Below are 19,712 nucleotides of genomic sequence, written 5' to 3'. Positions count from 1 at the left end.
GTCAAAAGCCCTGTCCCCTTTGTAAGTGAGGGTTTGCTCCCTGTTTTTTACTTGATATTTTTGCATATGCCTTTGTATCCTCGTCTAGAAGGGCAAATAATCTATAACCGTCTAGAACAACTGAATCGCACTTCTTGAAAAGGGGATGTAATATAGATCCCGCCACTGACTAAAGAATGACAGTATGTTGAAAGTCAGCTGAGTAAACGGGTGCCTGATTCCTTGACTACCAAGAAGTAGCATGCATCGACAAAGCACAGGCGGAGATGGTTGTGAGCAGGTGCACCATCTGTTCTTACATTCGTCAGACACTTTTCCAAGTTCATATGAAAAAAGACCTTGCGCTCGAGGAGCGCAAGACAGCCTACTGTTACAGAAAAGGCATTATATGTTTTCTGTCATGCTTGGTCCACCTACAGATGGTTAATATTTGCCATACAATTACCAATGTCAACATTGTTTGAATACCCTAATGTGTTGACTTAATCGAAATCATTCATTAAGGACCAAAAATGCCTTTTTTGTGACGCTTACATATTTAAAAAAAGAAATTCTATTTTTCATTATAACAATCCTTTTATTTCCAAACCTGTTTATGATAAACATGTGTTTACTTTTTTCATATACACTCTAGACTCATATTTAAGAGGTGTGCTTACTGACTGTCTCACTTGAGCTCTTAAAGCTTTTTGTTTATATTTAAGATCTCTTCTGTACCAAAGATTATTCTTTCTGCAGGATGTGCTCCTTATACAATAAGACTCCACAGGCAAAAAGAATGACCAAACAGATACAAAAATATTTCATCACTTGACCACAAGAGTCATCATGATCGTGCCTGAGATATCAAGGGACATAAAGTTAGTTTGCATGCCCTTCCTTTTCATTGATTCTTCTTCGATCTTTGTCATTTCACTTGTGCCACATCTGTCAAATATCCAGCAGCATTTGCGCTTCCACTTTTCTACAGGCGAGCTTAAAGAGGATCACTTGTGGAATGTGATTACTTTCCAGACTTGTGCCTATAACAAAGTCACTAATCAGCATGAACAGAAGCGGAAAAACAAAAGTATAATCCAAGATTGCCTATCTAGTGGTACAAATTGGCGGGCAATTGCAAGGGTATGTTAGACAGTATGTTTATGTAATGGTTTTTCATTGAACCCTTGCAATAATTGCAGAATTTTACTGTCTTCAGGATCGTGTCCTTGGATTACTTGTAAACAGTAGGATATATTCATTTTCCAGTCAATTTTATCTGAATGTCCATCTCCTCGTAAGGACCATTAAGTTTATTTTAAACTCACCATAAATATTCATGCTCACATGACAATCCATTCGTTTAATTAATTATAATACAGAAGAGAACTGGTCTATTATGGCTTTCCTGACTAAGTGAAAGGGAATAAGGTACACATTAACCAATCACATCTGAAGGCACAATTATACCATTATGCCCCGAACAGTTCTTGATAAGGAACACTTGCATTTCATTGAGGCATTAACTGAACTGAACAGCCTTGTTTTCCACAGGTATAGTCCCATGGATTGATAAATCCATAGAAGGAGGGCCATACATATTCTAATGCTTAGCAGGAGTTGCAAACCCCTGAAACTCAGCGAAAGGTAAAGTATCTAGAACTGGTAGTTTCCATATTCCAGAAAATAAATAACATTTTGAAATTGATCCAGTCCTGGAACATTCCATTACAATATCTTAGGTAGCTTGCTACAGAATTTGGATGTGGTGCTCAGCAAGAGCCTACGTATTCCTTGACAAAGCTGTTACCGCCCAGGACAATCTTTCACTGCTTCTTTATAAATGGCCAATGTCATGATTTTTTGTTTGCATCTGATTAAATCGCTAGAGATTTGCAGCTCAGTAGCCAAGCAGTTAATATTCCTGGAACTACCTAGCGCTCTCCTTAAAACTGCTGTCAATATTCCTAACCTCCTCCGGCCTGTTTGTACACTCTGCTGAAATCACCCCAATAGAGGATCAATAACAATTTCCTAGACAAAAAAGGTACTAAAACTGTTACATACCATATCTGCAAATTAATTAGTAGCACAGATCACTACTGTTTATTATCCAGTAGAGCTTGAGCCTACTATACCTATATCCTTATCTGATGTGCAAGTTCTCTAACGTATTGCGACAAGCAAATAATATTCTCTCTATTAATAATAAGTAGTTTGGGGCTTTTAGAGTTGTACATGCCCGTAAAGAAAAATGTATTCTTTTGCTCCTGAAATAAAACACCATCCTCTTCTGAGCTACTTCACTGGAATGGATTCTCTGAATACTCTAGGGGACTTTCCTTAATGTTTGCAAGACAAGGTATACGTTGCTCGTGAAGACGGCACTCTGTTTGACTACTACATTCTATTTTAACAAGTGTCATACCATACAATGACATACCAAATGGTGAAGAGAAGTCATTTTCTATTAAATGTGAGGCGGTTGTCATTTTTGCAGCCTCATTGTCCCCATTGTTAACTAAAGATGTAAAGCGTCCGGAGACGGATATACTTGGACCCGAGTTTAAGTTGTCTATTAAAGCATTTTGCAGCCCTCCTTCATTCTACGTGCATTGCAAGCTCATGCGATCAACCGAGTTAGTAGACCTTTGAACACAAGAAGGGAGGTGGCTGAATCTGTGTATCTTTACTCAAAATATGGTACTTCTGTGAGTTCTATTTTAGTATTGCCCTTAACACTGTCGTCCTTAAAGAGTGAAATAATTTAGATAATGCCTTATTACGTTTATTACCGCATGCCAAAACTGGCATAAAAGTAGAAGATATTTTTGAGTTGGCCAGCTCTGTCAGACGCTTTTTGGTTTCTCGTGATAGTGGTTCTACACTGCCTTGGTTGCTTGAAGTTGCGTCCAACCACAAAGTTGGTAACTAACTCAGTGGGTGAATTGTTTCCCAATTATGGATCTGACAAGACAATTTCAATGAGTACGTGCACATGGGGAGTTTGAAACTGAATAAAAATGAGGAAGTACCTGGACGTTTTTCTCGTGGCCCCTTGGGGTATTTTCCTTTCCGTGGCTCCTATCTTCTAATTTATATATTTTTAAGCCTTCTCCCAATGATTGCAACATTGATGGCAAGAAGCATACTTTCTCAACAACAGTGGGGGAACACATTTATATTTTTAAAAAGAACAGGTATTAAACAGAAAAGTCTATCAATTTTCAGTCAATGACGGAGACAAAGGTGTCGGGGATTGTAAAAGGTCAGGTTAAAGTTTGAGCTTGTCGGAATGCCAATTTAGGGCTTTCATTGCTGCAACTATTAATTTATTAAACTGACTCAAACTGTTTCTTTTTGCCACTTGAATTTAAGATTCCTGTTTATGATTCTTCCCGATTCATCCTAGCTCCTCAACTGAGAATTCACATTCGATTTCAGTAGTATTAGCTTTCTCAATTTCCTGATTTATCTTGATATGAGCATATTCAAATCAGATGCATCCATTAGTAAGCTTAAATAATCTTGCACTTGACAGTCAGTGACAGGACTGTGCAAAAGTTGATGATATAATTACAACTGCTACCTAACATGGGCAAATTGTTCACATCAGGTGACTGGTGAATTAATTCAAGTGTTGTTGTCAAGGGTGGAACTAGTTCCCAAGCAGTCTGATCAGTACCAAATATTGTAATATTAATAGCAAGCTTCTCATTCATAGGTTAGAAACCAGCCTCAAATATTCAACCAGCAATGCCAGTTTCAGAAATTAATTGTTAAAGAATCAAGTTATTTTGACCACTTCTATGTTACTGGAAAAAGATTGAAAGTATGAGCAGCGGCTACTAATTTCTCCATTCTTTTTTACAGTTGCTCGTTTTTGTCCATACGCAGTGGGTTCTGGCACAGCGCTCTCATTTTCTCACTACAAAAATCTCACAAAAATAAACCAATTCCAATCACCAAATGAAAGAATAGATAAAGAGACTAAGACCAGCACCAACTGACAACAAGCATTTACAATGCAATGGTCTCTGCATCATTAAAGGTAGAGTTATTGGCATTGCTCATTACATTTCTTTAAATCATAAATAAATGGCATGGTCATTTGATGGGACAAACCTACAAGGAAACTTTGAAGCATAGTGCGTCTCGTGGCTGGAAATGCTTGGTAGGCACAACGGTTGATAAGTAACCTATGGTATAAGGGGAGAGAGGCTCAGTGTACACGTAGGTGCCCACTAATCAAAAGTGCGCAGAAAAGACATCTCTCTCCCCTACACATTTCAGTCCCCAGTTCGGGGGAAAAAAACGGTTGAAAACATCTGCAAAAGTTAATGGCTGAATTGTAAGGAATAATATAAAATTATACAAGGTTTCAAAGTGTTCCAGGGCAGCGCGCGACTGACTGCCTCTCCAAATGAATCACTTCCATTAACTACAGTTCTCTGTGCCGGGTGCCGGCTGGAATCACACCCTGTCTTCACTGTACCCTGTCGTTTCAAACAGCCCTAGAGTAAAACACACTGCTATCAGGATGAATCTCTGGTTTCCGTCATGCGAAAATCAGCAGAAAGTCGGCGTAAACCGATACTGGCGACAAAAAGTTGTAAAACAAAATAAAAGGATTCGAAATACCTCTTCTCCCATTGAAAGGCGGCAGCTGCCTTCCCAGCGTCAGGGCGTCCAGCACTAGCTGCAAAAAAAACCCGCCCATTTCCTTCAGCAGCTACACGCACCCTGCCTAAAAGACCCAGCCTTGCACTGAGTCATATTTAGGAGGACCGAGCGAGCTGGGAGGGAAAACAAAGCTGGCGCTTGTTTATCACACACAGGAAGCCTGAAAACGGCGCACGGGGCTGATGAGTTTACAGTGAATGCAGCGAGCGCGTTCGCGTGCGCGTGCTCGTTTCGAATCGCCTCCAAGGCGATGCGCGCGGCCAGGAATGTCTCCTGGAAAGGAGACACGGCCACAATAAGTTCTCGGCGGAGACGCGCTTCCGCACGTTCAGCCGAGCCCTAAAAACGAAACGGTATGGGATTTAAATGCACAAAAGTCCAAACAAGCTACAAATCCACCTTTCATACCCATTAAAGGTAAAACACCAACTTGCTCACCTTACCCTTGGGATACAAACAACCAACTTGAATGGGGAACTGAGCCCACACTGTACCTACATAGTGTCTAGCCAATCATACACCGACAGGAACCCCACTAGCAGTTGGCGGTTAGATGATGGGAAGCTGGCAGATGCATAGAAGTACCAAAAACTGAAGCAGAAGTGATGAGGCAGAAAAGAGGGCCATAAGCCCGATAGTTGCTTCCAAAGCACTTGGTAGAGAATTCTGGGCTCACAATATCTTTAGTGTGCTCATAGCAATTCTCATGTTCTATTTAATTAATTCCATTTCATTTGTTTGCAAATGCATTAATTGATTCATTTTACTTACTCCCACAAGAGGCACAGTCAGCCTAGGCGTTGACGCCTCCAACCAAAATAGAACTTTTCATAAAATACAGTTGTTTTTTCTTACTTCATGAAGAAATGAGTACTGTGGAGAAGCGTATGCTCAAATCTGCTGGGACGCCGTTTCAAGGTGCTCATTTATAAGTTAGAAAATATTTATGTCTTTCATGTATCCCTGCATTTCAAACTATGCCCAAAGCCAAATGACAAGATAGAACTAAAACCAGGTACATACAAAATTATATAGCATGAAATATACAAATTACTCTTCTGTTTCGGTGTATATGAGCAAGAGTACATACATTACATTTTGAGTTTTCTATGGTTTGGTCTCAGTGGGATGCAGATGAAGATATATTTTAGATCAAAGAAGCCCAGGAAAATTCTTGGGACTCTTTACTTATTTTGAATCTTATTTTCAATGTGGTTTGCCTGCTTTTTAAGGTAGTTCCAGGGATGTAAGCAAATTGCTATTATTTTGTCGGGTTGTTTATGTCTTCACAACTTACACAATTAAATAGCATTTTACCTATGTCACTTAAAAGTGATATATCACTCCAAAGAAACCTGTGATGGGTACCGATCCCAGCTGAATAACTTGAGATTTATAATGGGAGAAATACTTTTTTTATCAGGAAATATCTGGAGCTGCTCCCATGGCCTTAAAAGTTGAGCAATTCTCTGAAGAATGACGTGCTGAAACTACTGCTTAAGAAGGATCAAATGGATGTCTACCACCTCCTCTAGACCTAGTGGTAGACTTGGTGACTTTGAAATTTAATGAGGTCTTTGAACAATTGAATATCATTAATTGGGTTATAAATACACTTGTTATTTACACCACTTCTAACTGGCAGATATGTGGTATGTAGCACTAGGTAAAGGAAGTCGTTACTGTTAAAATCACAGAACAAGAGTGTGAAAATATATGCCTGAAACCTAAGAGTGCAATTATATATTTACATGGGTAAATAACTACACTTACAGAACTACACCGGGTGTATCATACTAACCAAGACTAATGTTGCTGGGTGCATTGGAGTAGTGTGGAAGAAGTGGCGATGCAGAAGCTGATTTAATACATCTGGCTGACATGTTCCAGGGGTTCGCTGATCATATAACAAGAAATTACTATCTTAGAAATGTATTGCTTATGCTAGCAGGAATAGTTACATGCCTTCCCAAAATTTGTACAGGATTCATTGGTACAATACTAGTGATACTCTTAATCAGAAGGGGGAAAGGATCACTTGTCCTGCTTAAACCTTGGGTTCACAAGTCGAGGAACTGGTATCTCCCAACAAATATGACCCTCATACACGTGTATGTTGGTAACTTCTCTTCAGCAGTATATACTGTGTCCCCGCTTTAATACACGTGCGTGCGTAATCATCGGGTCATTTTTTGTATTGTGCACCCTCCACCAGGAGGTTTTGCCTTAGGTTTAAGGCAGTAGTGATCGTGGAAAGTGGGGGGTCTAGTGGTGGTGTCGTTATTAAAAGTCCGGACAGCCAGAAAGAGACGATTTAATGAATCTGGATTCGGACTATGGATAAAATTCTTGGTGCACTCTTCGAATTGGTAAAGGATTCAAGTGCACTATATATATATAAAGTTTAAAAAGAGGTCAACATGTTTCAGCCTTTGGTAGTCAGAGGATCTATAGGCTTTCGTCAGGACCAATGGGGGTGAGTAAATTGTGAAAAAATTGTGAGAAGAATAAAGGGTTATTGACCTGATTCTTCGTGAGTTAAGGTTTCATTGTACCTGCAAAATAGAAAACATACACACAAACAGCAACAAACAGGGAGATGGGGTATAGGAAAACACATAATTATGTACAATAGTACCCTTATAGTTGTAAGGAACTAGAAAATGGCAATACTTTTCATCATACTCATTTCAGGAGTCAACTCTCGACCAGCCTAACTCCCCGAGGAAGCAATTTTTCGAAAAAATAAGGTACGCACTGAAAATGAAAGCGCACATAGCGTACTTAGTACGAACCAAGTCACGCATCACCAAATCACGATATAATGACTCGTGGACAACTCTTGGTCACAAATAGCACGTTTTCAGTTTGTTTCTGTACGTAAACACCACACGCTCGAAATGCTTATTAATCTAGCATGGAATGTTTGTAGCGTACTTATACGCAATCACAAGGCGGCCACATTTCATAACGTCTCTTACCATAGACCACGCACAAGACAAAGCATAATGTTAGAACTATGGGCACCTCACTACAGTACTAGTCGATTCTTCTCTGCCCACCAAAGCATGACAATGGAAGAGTTGACGCCTGAAATGAGTATGATGAAAAGTATTGCCATTTTCTAGTTCCTTACAACTATAAGGGTACTATTGTACATAATTATGTGTTTTCCTATACCCCATCTCCCTGTTTGTTGCTGTTTGTGTGTATGTTTTCTATTTTGCAGGTACAATGAAACCTTAACTCACGAAGAATCAGGTCAATAACCCTTTATTCTTCTCACAATTTTTTCACAATTTACTCACCCCCATTGGTCCTGACGAAAGCCTATAGATCCTCTGACTACCAAAGGCTGAAACATGTTGACCTCTTTTTAAACTTTATATATATAGTGCACTTGAATCCTTTACCAATTCGAAGAGTGCACCAAGAATTTTATCCATAGTCCGAATCCAGATTCATTAAATCGTCTCTTTCTGGCTGTCCGGACTTTTAATAACGACACCACCACTAGACCCCCCACTTTCCACGATCACTACTGCCTTAAACCTAAGGCAAAACCTCCTGGTAGAGGGTGCACAATACAAAAAATGACCCGATGATTACGCACGCACGTGTATTAAAGCGGGGACACAGTATATACCGCTGAAGAGAAGTTACCAACATACACGTGTATGAGGGTCATATTTGTTGGGAGATACCAGTTCCTCGACTTGTGAACCCAAGGTTTAAGCAGGACAAGTGATCCTTTCCCCCTTCTGATTAAGAGAGTTAACTACAGAGACTGAAAGGATTCTCACTCTGCCTCCCCCATCCCTATGATTATACAATACTAGTGATAGTCAAATGGAATAAAAGCAATGCACTTTATCTAAGCCACGGTACTGACAGTAAAAGATGGATTGATAGAGTTCGCCAAATGTAATAAGTTGGAAGGTGCAACGCACAAAGTACAAACGCAATAGATAGCTGGGTCTGCTTAGAGCATCCTTGCTCCTTTGAGGAAAAAGAGTAATGAACTTTTTAAAAATAAAACAAGTGGTCTATAAATTAGTAAGTACTAAATGTGCAAACAATGAAAAGAAAGTGCAAAGTAGTATACAGGTGGAGAGAAAGAAACCGATTTTGAAGAATTCAAACTCAAGTAAACTGCACTCAAATCAATTGGGAGCTACATAGCTGAAGCTAAAATCAAAAGAAATATGCACCCAATTCATAACTTTTTGAAAGTTGAAAACACTTACAGGCCCTGCTCTAGACACCTTTAAAAGCAATACAAATTTCTTGGGATGCCCTTGACTCAAAACAGTTGATAAGGACAACATCACCTGCACCCACTCGTTGAAGGCATTGAGCAGCATGAAAGGATCTCCATGCTCACTCTCCAAGGTTTTTCTGGCAGTACTGCAGTCTGGGTTGTTCTGTGCACTTCGAAGAAATGGTGACTGAACACTTAGAGCAGCTGCGATGGTGAGCACCGGCTCTACTAGACTAAAGAGTGAGCCTAGAATCAGCATCTTTCCTGCAAACACAAACAGGTTATTAGGGAAAGAAAGGAAATGAATCCTGTATAACATAATGGAAGACATACAACACTGAATGATTTATTTTCAGGTATATCAATTTGTTTATCGTTCTGTCTACATCACTTTCTGTGTGTTGCTACTCTCATTTTGAGTAATATTACATCACTTCAATTACAGAGATGTACAGTCTGGTGGCCAAGTTGTTGACTTCGGGAACCTGGATAACTGGGTTCTAAGCCCAGCTTTGTCACTTTTTTAATTTTCATCTCATTTTTAGTTAATCACTTAATCTCCCTTTATCTTAAAAAAAGTGTAAGATAATGTAATTATACACATATGTAATGGAATTGGGCATTTGAAAATGTGCTACGCCACACATGTTGTACACAGTCTTGAATTGTCTTCCATCCACTCCTCCTCCAATTAATGTGCAGTGCTCCTCTGCTCTACAGCTAGATTTGCAAGATACAAATAGCAAAATAAAAATTTAAGACATAACTTTCTACGTTTATACAATGAAGGGTCCATAAGAGTTTAAGAATATCCTGAGCTTGATCTTCAGGAGTTTTCTCTGACATATTTTAAGGGAAAAGTGAGCAGGGCTGGTCAGGCAAGGATTTGGAAATCTGCCCCATTGCTAATACCTTTCTCTACTCTGTATTCCTTTCTTTATGGAGTTTTTAACTTCCTTCAAATACCAACTGATTAGTTACTACCTGAAGCTGCATAAGCTGCTTGTCAATATTGTAAAAATCCAACAAAACCTTACTACCATTTTACATATGATTAAGTCCCATCTCACCAAGTCGTGCTGCATTACTTATACCAATTTGTATAACTTTAATTTTGAACATGCACCAAGTTTTGGGGTTCTTCGGTTTGTGTTGGGTGAAGCTTACATTTTCTGCCCAGTGTTTGGTCTCTGCCATTATGTTATTCCATTAGGTTGTTATCAGCATTTCTACATGTGGCTTGGTTATACTCAGAAGTAAAGGGAGTTTTGGGAAGAGGTGGGCTTGCAATACTATGTTCTCAAATAACCAACAGAAAGACTTCCAACCATCCACTTATTTAACTACTCAGGCTGCAAAGAACTAACGTTTTAGACTTTATATATGATTGAGCCTTAGTAGAGAGGAAACAGCTGAACTTAACTAGAACAGATGAGAAGCTCATAAAAGAACCAGACGCCTGGAGAATGCTACTCCAGGATTTGTGCTGATTGAGAGAAACAACAAGCAGGTAGTTCAAAAGAGAAACATATTTGAATACTCTTTAAAGTCAGAAGTCAATCCAATCCAAGCTTCTGTATCGACCAATGGTTTTGGGAATAGTTTGCTTGGCAAGTACGGTGCAGCTGGACATACTGATCATCAGAGTACAAATCTGGAAGTCTATAATGTAGATGCCAACTTAGTATAGGAAATATCTGAACAGTCAGTACTGCCGCCTAATTTGTATTCATGATCAGACATGCATGTTATATTGCATTATGTAGGCTTGCATAGGTTCCCCATCATAACATAAAATATGTTAAACAATTAAAAAGTGCCATAAATGAAGGGATCCTTTTCTGTGATGGTATCAATGAACAGATCAGTCATGGATTGAAACACACATTCATTACTCACCTACAACAACATCCACAGGTAGTTGTGCCAGCAAGTTTCCAATGGGTGTGAGTTCTTCAGATTCATCAAGTGCTCCTTGGTCTCGCAGGTAAAGAATTGCAGTTTCCAGGCTGGACATGGGTGGCTGCTCAATGAAAGGGAATATGCGAGGATTGCCCAAGCCCATACTTTTCATCTGTAACCAATATATACAGAAAGCATTTAGGGGGTAGGTAAATGACTGATATCAACATACATGAATAGAGGACGGGTTCTTCATGAAATTTCGGTGGATGTAAATAATTGCAGGTCAACAACTTTATTTTATTCTTTCCTGCAGCTCTGGGGCCACATTTACCAGCCAAAGCGTATTTGTGATCATTTGCAAAAGCCTTTTTCACAATGTACAGTGAATAGGAAAAGGTACAACATGATAGCAATTCTAGTACAGGGCTGCATTAAAGACAGTATAGAGACTATCAAATGGATTTTACCAACTCCTATCCTCATATATTTAGCACAAAGAGTGCAAATAATAAACGAGATAATTGCAAAATAGCACACAGAGCAAACGTAAAGTTAGTCAATTAGCCAAAATCCGTTAGTACTGAAAATTAACTTGGAGAGATTTTGGAGTTGACTACCCTTTTGTGTTTTGTGGGATGCCTAGTTCATGACCCGCCAGCCACCAGGGGCCAGTGTCAGGACAGCAAATGCCGATCCACCTGTCAAAGAGGTGCTGTGGTCCAGTAATGGAGGGGTTCTAGAGGGTGCCGTTGATTCATCTTTGATGATGGACGATCTGCCCTACAATGCCATTCTACATGCTAAGAAATGACTGAAATGTGTCCTTTCAAACCAGCACCACAGACACTAGCACTCTGGTAGTTGGGGGTGACAAGAAAAAAACAGGTAATAAGTGGCATGGGGGACATGGAACACTTGTGAAAGGAACCTGTAGGGAGGTCGACAAAGAAGCTCCTACCACTCAGCCATTTTGAAGGATCCTTGAAGTTGAATGAATAGTTAAGGGTACTCTCTGGGAAATCATTGCATGCCACAAAAGATGATGGGTTTCTTGCATCAAGGGCAAGGCCCTTTCCTGTCACTGAAGCATCTTATGAGCCAGCAGCTTGGTTACAATATAGCGTTCTTGACCACTTCTCTTTTCTGAGCTACAATCTACCTATATCACAGATACTTACCCTGTCATAGCACGATTGATTCTATTTTGGGCACCTGTATTGTCCTAAACCCTTAACTGCCTAGTAAATCATGCAAGACTAGCAGATCCCCATATTTCTGGAACTAATTAGGCAAAGGAAGAATCCTAGAAACATGTCAGATACAGCTGCTGTGTCCTGCTTGGTAGAAGAAAAACTGAACTGCCTAGAGAGGAAGAAGCTGTGTGACCTGGAAGCCAATCACAAGACCCTGCTGACTAAGATCTGCAAGGAGGAAATCTTTTTGAGTGAGTCTGCCTAGAATATCACGAGAACCTGCAGCTCAGCTCACCCTGATTGTAACCAGAAAACTAAGACTTTTATTTGCATCACTAAAGACTTAAGTATGTTCCAGAGAAACCAATGGACTGTGCATCCTAATGAGTCACCACTATTTTCCTCGACCTGCCCATGTATACCCATTCTACTCCTTCCTCTGGGGGTGACCACCTTCAGTCAGTGAGACTGATTGTGATCTGAAGAATTCCTTTGAAGTTTCCCTTGAGTTTATGGGCACTTGGGTTGCAAATTTGTGAGCTTGAAAGACATTTTAGAGTTGTGCCTCCTTTTTACTATAGATCACTGCTGAAAGTTTCATTGGCCATGTCTGGTCAAGCCTATCTTGACACCACTGTCCTACAAATATGTCCCCAGGTTTACTTAAGTTTAAAGATCTGGTGACACCCTACCTTAATCGATTGTACCCTTATTCCCATTAGGCGCCAACCAGATCAGTGGGTGCCCCCACCCCTAAGTTTGCAAGTTTTGAAGACCTTTGAAAGCCAAACACAAGAACCAGTCCCAGTTCCCAGAAACCACAGGTATTCTGAAAATTATTGGTAATAACAAGCTATAACTGTCTGGATGAAATTGACTTGGTGAATTTACTTATCATTAATTTCCTTTGTGTATCACATATAATATGGTTGTACACCGGATTCTTGTGATAAGTTGTTTGTGGCGAGGAAGCAGTTGGGACTTGCTGTTGGACATGTTGGAGAAAGTGGATGGGACTTGCTGTTGGACATAGTGGAGGAGGAGGACAGAACTTACTGGACTCCTTCGACAACTACAAGACCTTTAGACCCCAGCAACAACTGGCCGCACCGACTTTGACCACAATACATATTTGAGGGATCTTCTCTCACTGATGTAAAAGATGCATCTGGGAAAAGCGCAGGCCAGGAGGAAGCCTGTTTTGGCCGCAAAACACTATGCTGGGCTCAGTCTCTTGGCTCAGGGCCTTTCCACATACTCCTCCCCAGACATCATGGTAAATGTAAGGCTTCTCTGTCTCCCTTAAATGTTTCCTCGGGTAAAAAAAAGCCTGTTTCTTCATAACTGTTGATATGTTTTTAGAGAGGTATGTGGGAGTTTTAAATAAAGAAATTGCCCACACCGTGTCATGTATAAAAGCCGTACAAGATGCAAATGGTGAGTGAATACAAATTACCAACACGTTATGTAGTAAACAAGCTAAAACACTTGGTACTGTCCCTAATGAAAATATGAGTGAGTTCCTTGTAGTAATTCAAGCTTATGTACACAGGTCAGTAAGGGAGATTTAATTTTTGCTGCCGGCTTCAGGAAGACCGAATAGAAAAAAGGCTGTAAAAAATTATTCAGAAAGAGGACTCAAGTTGTTTAGATGTCAAATACATTTTGGCAAATTAGTCATTAATTCAACATGCCTTGGTCAAGTATGCAAAGAAACTGTTGACAACTGAACAATGTTTGTATCAGAATCTCTCTCATAGACAGTCTATTAAGAAGAATGATCAAGTAAGGCAGACTAATAATGTTTTGGGAACAACTTAAAATTCCTCAGTGCCTGATTCCATTTCTATCATCCCAGCTCCACCACTACCAATTATACCGGGACCTTTGCACGGATCCTCTAAATCAGAATGTTGAGTCTGTTACTAGTCTACTAGCTCCTTATTCTAGTTACGCCCTTATATGGGCCAACAATAACAATGATTTCAATTATTCAAAACCTGATGTATTGAAGACCCTCCCTCCCCTGGAGGCAACTCCTTAGCTGCTGGTGTTAGAAAAAAACATACCCCCTCTAAAGAGTTCTCAAAGTGGGAAATATTCTCACCCAAAAAATAAATCTGTCCGTCGCTTAATTGCAAACTGTAAAATCAACAAGAAAAAAATGAATGCCTGAAGCTGATACCAATATGGTAAGAAGGGGTGGCTGGGTGGGAAAGTTCAAGAAGTCAGCATTAGGTGACTATTTTTTTAACCAAATTGTATTGGTTCTTCTGCTTTACTCTCGTAGGTACATCACAAGAAAGGACATCCTGCAGCAATCCATAGATCGCTAAGAAAGTAGGTGAATTAACAATGAAAAACCAGAGGAGCTACGCTACGATCTAAGATGGCTGCTTAAGCTCCCGGCTCCGTCGACCTCCGCCGGCAGCTCGCTTATCCTGTCATTTATCCTTTACCTACGCCGGACTCCCGTGTGTATGAAGCTCGCCTGATACCGGTGGTGCAATCCCGGACTTCCTAACATACTGGGTGGTGGAGTTATGTCGTGTTCCATTTTCGGCCTACTCCAGGGCTGAAGCCGGGACCTCGACTTCTAGCCCATCCGGGCTGGAATTGATCAACAGCGGCTGTGGAACCAGTGTTTCGTCCGGTCTTCCGTACTCGGATCTTTTTCTGCATCTCCGATCTGCAATCCAGTTACCAGCTGGCACTGAGGACTCTGTCTCGTGACACAGGGTGTGCATCGTGCACCGCGGTCGGGGGCCGCTTGCCGGGAGACCCTGCTGGGGACGGCGGTGTTGAAGGGGGGGGCCCCCGCGGTCGGCGAAGGTGTCGTGATCACCAGCTGAGGGAGCGCCTGCTGTTGCCATCGGCTTCGTGTGTGCCTGGAGCCTCGGAAGTGAGTCTGGGGCTCGAGTCCTGCTTCGTCTCTTTGGGGGGGAGAGATGGAGAGGACGGATGGCGCACCATCGTTGAGGTCCGTGATGGCCGCCATTGGGGCGCTCCACTCCCTATTCACAGTCACGTATGACCGAATGTCAGAAACGCTGGGAAATATCTGCTTGCGACCGGACGATGATGCAGCGACACACGATCAGCATTCTGTGGTTCCAGTGGAAGATTTGGCCTACTGTTCTGAGGGTCCCGCACGGCAGCCTGACTCAGCTCACGTCGATGATTTTGGCCTCGTGAATGTTGCACCTAAGACCGTAGTTAGCTTTCCCGATATGACTCCTGCTTGGCGAAACATCGTTGCCGAAGGTTTTGATCGCCAAGAACAGCTCTTTAGTGACCGTCGGAGAGGTCTGCTTATCTCCTTCATCTTTCCCCGTTGGTCCTGTGGACGCCGCCATCTTGTATCCTGTCCCCGGTCCGATTCAGCTGCTTCGAACTGCTATGGACGTTTCGATTACCACAGGAATACTGTGGCTTGGGTGGCATGGGTTTTCATAAAGAATCGCACTGGTCAGGGCTGACTTCATCTTGTATCCTGCCCTAGATCCGATGCCACGGCTTTGTACTATCTGGGACGCTTCGCTTTCTGCGAGACTGCTGGCTTCGGCGACGTAGATTATCGTGAAGAACCGAACTGTCATGGTTGTCTTTGACTTTTGGGGTTAGCTACGCTTTGTGATCTATGCCGGGATTGTACTGTGTATCTCACTGGGAGTCGGGTGGTTTTGGTTGAGGTCCTCCCCATATTGGTGCTTAATACTTGCTTTTAATAATGGACAATATGTTTTGGGGAGGTCGCTAATGGCGGGGGGTATAGGTGGCCGGGAGTATGTTTGTTCTTCTCCTCCTCCGCTTTCTTTATTTCCCTTCTTTGGGGTGTTCCGGGGCGACAGGCACGCTGTTAGTGGGGTAGGCCGTAGCCATTACAGGGGTGCAGGGTGGCGGGTGTTGGGGGGGTTTGTTATTTTAGTTTGTTTTGTTCTATGGTCCCCTTTCTTTCTTTCCTCTTTCTTTGGGTAGGGTTTTTCCTCCCTTACAGTAGGGTTGGCTGTCTCTCCTTATCTTTTTTCTTTCTCTGTTTGGGGTCTATACTTGCCTATACCTTACTGTCTCCGGAGGGTGGGTTTTCGGGAGGGTGTGCTCGCTAATCGCTTGCTATTACATTGTCTTTTATTCCTCGTCAGCCTCGGCGGGCATAGTGTGCCCAATGTTCATATTGCTCATCACCTGGACTTGTTTGCACTGCGGGGTACCTCCCCCCCATCTCTTCTTAACTTCATGTTATGGTGTGACGCCACCGATAGTACAGCCACTTCTGCTTCTTTATAACTTTAAAATTAAACCTTTGATATCCTTCTGCGTTGAGGCATATACAATCACATGCTGTATCTGTATTGTCGATATTCTTTGGTCGTATATACGTGCATGACTCCTGATCTGATTCCTGTGTTTGCGGCCGGCCTCTGTGGTTGTAGGCCTGCGCTTGTCATACTTTGATTAACTCAATAAAGGTTTAAAAAAAAAAAAAAAACAATGAAAAACCATAGCAAGCCTGGTATCATGAGGTGAGTCATGAACATAAAGACGTAAAGGTGTCAGTGTCTGAGTACACTCGCCAAGCGGTCATTCACCTCCCAAGCAAGGAAATCCGCCTGGGCCATGGCTGTGTGATGGATTCCACTACAGAGGAGTGTCGTCTTTTAAGTCACTTTTTAATGAAATGTATCCCACGTGGGAGCGATGGAATGTTTGCAAATTCCACAGGCCTCTTCACAGCATAGGGATAGGGACTCTCTCTCTGTCCACCGAATCACTTGGTCATGCGATTGAATAATTCTGGGCATGGATGAAGCTTTCCACCTCATTGTCATTGTATGCTTAGCCAGGAGAAGGACCAAAATCAAAGAGTCGGTCCCCCACCCCTCCAGATATCTGGCTCTTTTAGAACCCTAATTTGCAAAACTCTGTTCCAGGCATAATCACAAACATGTCTCCAGGGACCACAAAATGTGGTCTGTTATGAGACCGAGGGCTGCATTGATGCCAACAAGGTGGCAGTGCTCTGGGGTGAGGGGGGCACGGGGATATAGGGGAAGCGAAGCATACATCTAGTAGATAAATTGCTTGATGTGAAATCAGAAAACCTGGGATTCATTCCAGCATCACTACTTCACCAAATTGTGTGATCCTAGACAATGTGGCCTTTCCTCCTTGTTCTTCACTAACACATATAAGAGGAGCTCGAAATACATGACTTCAGGATGTTTGTTGTACAAAACCTTCTGTGTTTGATTTTTAATAAACTATAATGCTGTTCATGTAGAATAGAAAACCGGGCTACCCACATAACAACTGACTTGCCTCTTAGTTCACTATTGGCATTGTTGTCAGTGGGGGGAGGGGGATAAAGGCTTTTCAATTGATATTTGAAAACTATCACTTTAACAAAATACTTTTCAATGTACTGATATAATCTGATGTACTAAGGTGGAATGTTTCTACATGTCAAAGAAATACACATTGCTTCATTTTTGAAGAGACCTCATCAAATTGTTACACTTTTGCTGTAAGATGGCTTTGAAAATGAAGGTGTTTCTAAAGTTAAGTGGCGCAGGACTCCTTAGTTACTTCAATTAACCTTTAAATATAGGCTTCCCTGTTTATTCAATATCTTTTAAATGTTAGTGCGGAGTCAAGTGTACAGGAGTCCAATGCTGCTCTTAACCAGGGATATCCATGTAAAGGTCAGGGGGATGCATGTAAAAGTCAGGAGGGCACATGCAGTCCCCAAGCCATACTCTGAGTATCACTGCTCTATACAGTTTAATTCATGCCAACCAATAGTTTGTGAGAGAATTGTACAGACCGCAATCCAGTAAGTCGGGCCTAGCTGACCATACAAAACATATGAAGTATGTCGGCATTTGGGGTGTGGCATCGGGGGCAGTCTGTTGTGACAGTAGGGTGGATTTTATTAAGCTGAGCCGAAGGTCAGGTAAGCACTATGCAATATACAGTGTTGTATGTACGGAAATCATGCGTTATGGGAAACAGTGAGGATACACAAAAACATTGTTTCCTCAAGGGGAAACCAATGTTTAGTTCCCACTTCTGGTGGAGTGTTGCTGAAGGGTCCACAGACCTGTCTTAGTGAGCGTTGACTAATCAGGAGATGAGTCTTCAGCCAGACCCAAGAGCAAACAGTGCTTGAATTAATGGGTGTAAGGCTTGTTTAGTGTCAGTGATTCCTCAGAGTGATCCCAGCTCCGCACCAAGTCGCTTGTGTTTTAAAAACTGTCCTGACAAAAGGCCAGTTTGCCCGACAGGGTATGAAAGCAAATCAGACCTCCATCCTGGAAACAGTCACCTGTGCAACAGATCCCAGAGCCCTCTCATTGTCCCGCAGCACAACACACTGTCTCTCATCAGAAACCACATATGCCCTTCAAGGGAATCTCCTAATCTAAAGGTGTGACAGTTGAAGAGACCCGCAGGACCCTGTGGAAGCAACTATGGGCTGCACAAAGCAGCTTGTTTGGGGCCTTAGGTAGGGCTGATTTAGAGATAAAAAGCTCACGGGCAACGGTTTGAGCGCCCCGTTCGTCAGCGCCGCACACTAGAGGCAAGTTGCAGCCAGCCAGCTAGTATGCTGACCACTGAAGCTGCACCGCCAAATAGTAATGCTCAAATATCATGGCCCCAAGTCTTCCCTGTTCCATGAGGAGCTGCAGTTTAACCAAGGCGACTCTATGCCACCCTTTGCTCTAGATCAATTTCCCCAACATGGTGTTCAGGGTACGAAATAAGCTGCAAGCAACTGGGATCATCAAGTTAGTGAAGTAATACAGGAGACTCATCAACATTACCATTTTGACAAGGGCAACACAGCTCTGAACTGCCAGGGGGAGGGAGCGCCAGAACATGATTCGTACACATAGGAAGGATACCACCATTATTAGATTTCCACCCAGTAAATGTTTGCTCCCATGATATATATATAATTTCCAAGGTATTGGCAGATGGAGAATTCACACGTTATCTGTGAAGTTTTATCTCAATATTATACTTAGGACAGGTGGAATGTAACAGGAACAAGCACAATTGATCTAAATGACTACCAAACTTGAAGACGCCCTAAAGGCTCTCAGGATATTTCAAACTGCATTCATACCTTCATTATTATCCTTGATGTATATTTAAACATCATTGCGTAGAGGAAGTCAGCGTGTAACACTCTATTGGTCGGGATACCCCAGTCTCTCCCCAACAGGCAGTAATGATGTGCCACAGGCTCAATCGCCAGCGCGAATAGCACTAGCGAAAATGGGCACCCTTGGTATGTGCACTGCCTGGTGCAGAATGGGACGGAAATAAATTAGCCAATCTTAACCCTGGCTGATGGTTCCAAATAGGGTAGTCTAATCAATCTCAGCATCTTGTCACCCACACTCACCCTGCATAACACGGCAAACATAGAGTTCCCATCAGGCACATTAAAGGCCTTTTCTAAATCTAGAACTGAACAGAATAGGGTCACCGAAGAGGGGCCTCCTCAGGCACATACCAGGTATAAAGCCTGTAGTCATGGACTAGGTCAGGCATGACGATCAGTAATCTTGCTGCTAAGATCTTACTTACAATCTGATCTTATAATCGCTACCCAGCATGGCCAAAGGCTTGTAAGAAGTGACTTCAAGCGGGTCACACCCCGGTTTGGGGAGAGAGACCAAGAG

The 19,712-nt window shown here is 42.0% G+C and overlaps 1 protein-coding gene across 1 annotated transcript in view; it reads right to left on the bottom strand.

The window, feature by feature from the left end:
* The window catches only part of DHX34 (DExH-box helicase 34), a 443,187-nt gene that overhangs the window by 265,120 nt on the left and 158,355 nt on the right, over positions 1-19,712 (bottom strand). Inside the window, exons 7-8 of the mRNA XM_078661017.1 lie at positions 10,823-10,997; positions 8,994-9,187 (exon numbers count right to left, since the gene is read on the bottom strand). Coding sequence (XP_078517143.1) covers positions 8,994-9,187; positions 10,823-10,997 — 369 coding nt within the window. The remainder of the gene's footprint in view (positions 1-8,993; positions 9,188-10,822; positions 10,998-19,712) is intronic.

This window comes from Lissotriton helveticus, chromosome 9, assembly GCF_964261635.1.
Source record: "Lissotriton helveticus chromosome 9, aLisHel1.1, whole genome shotgun sequence".
In the NCBI taxonomy this organism is placed as follows: Eukaryota; Metazoa; Chordata; class Amphibia; order Caudata; family Salamandridae; genus Lissotriton; species Lissotriton helveticus.
This window is presented reverse-complemented; position numbering and strand designations above follow the sequence as displayed.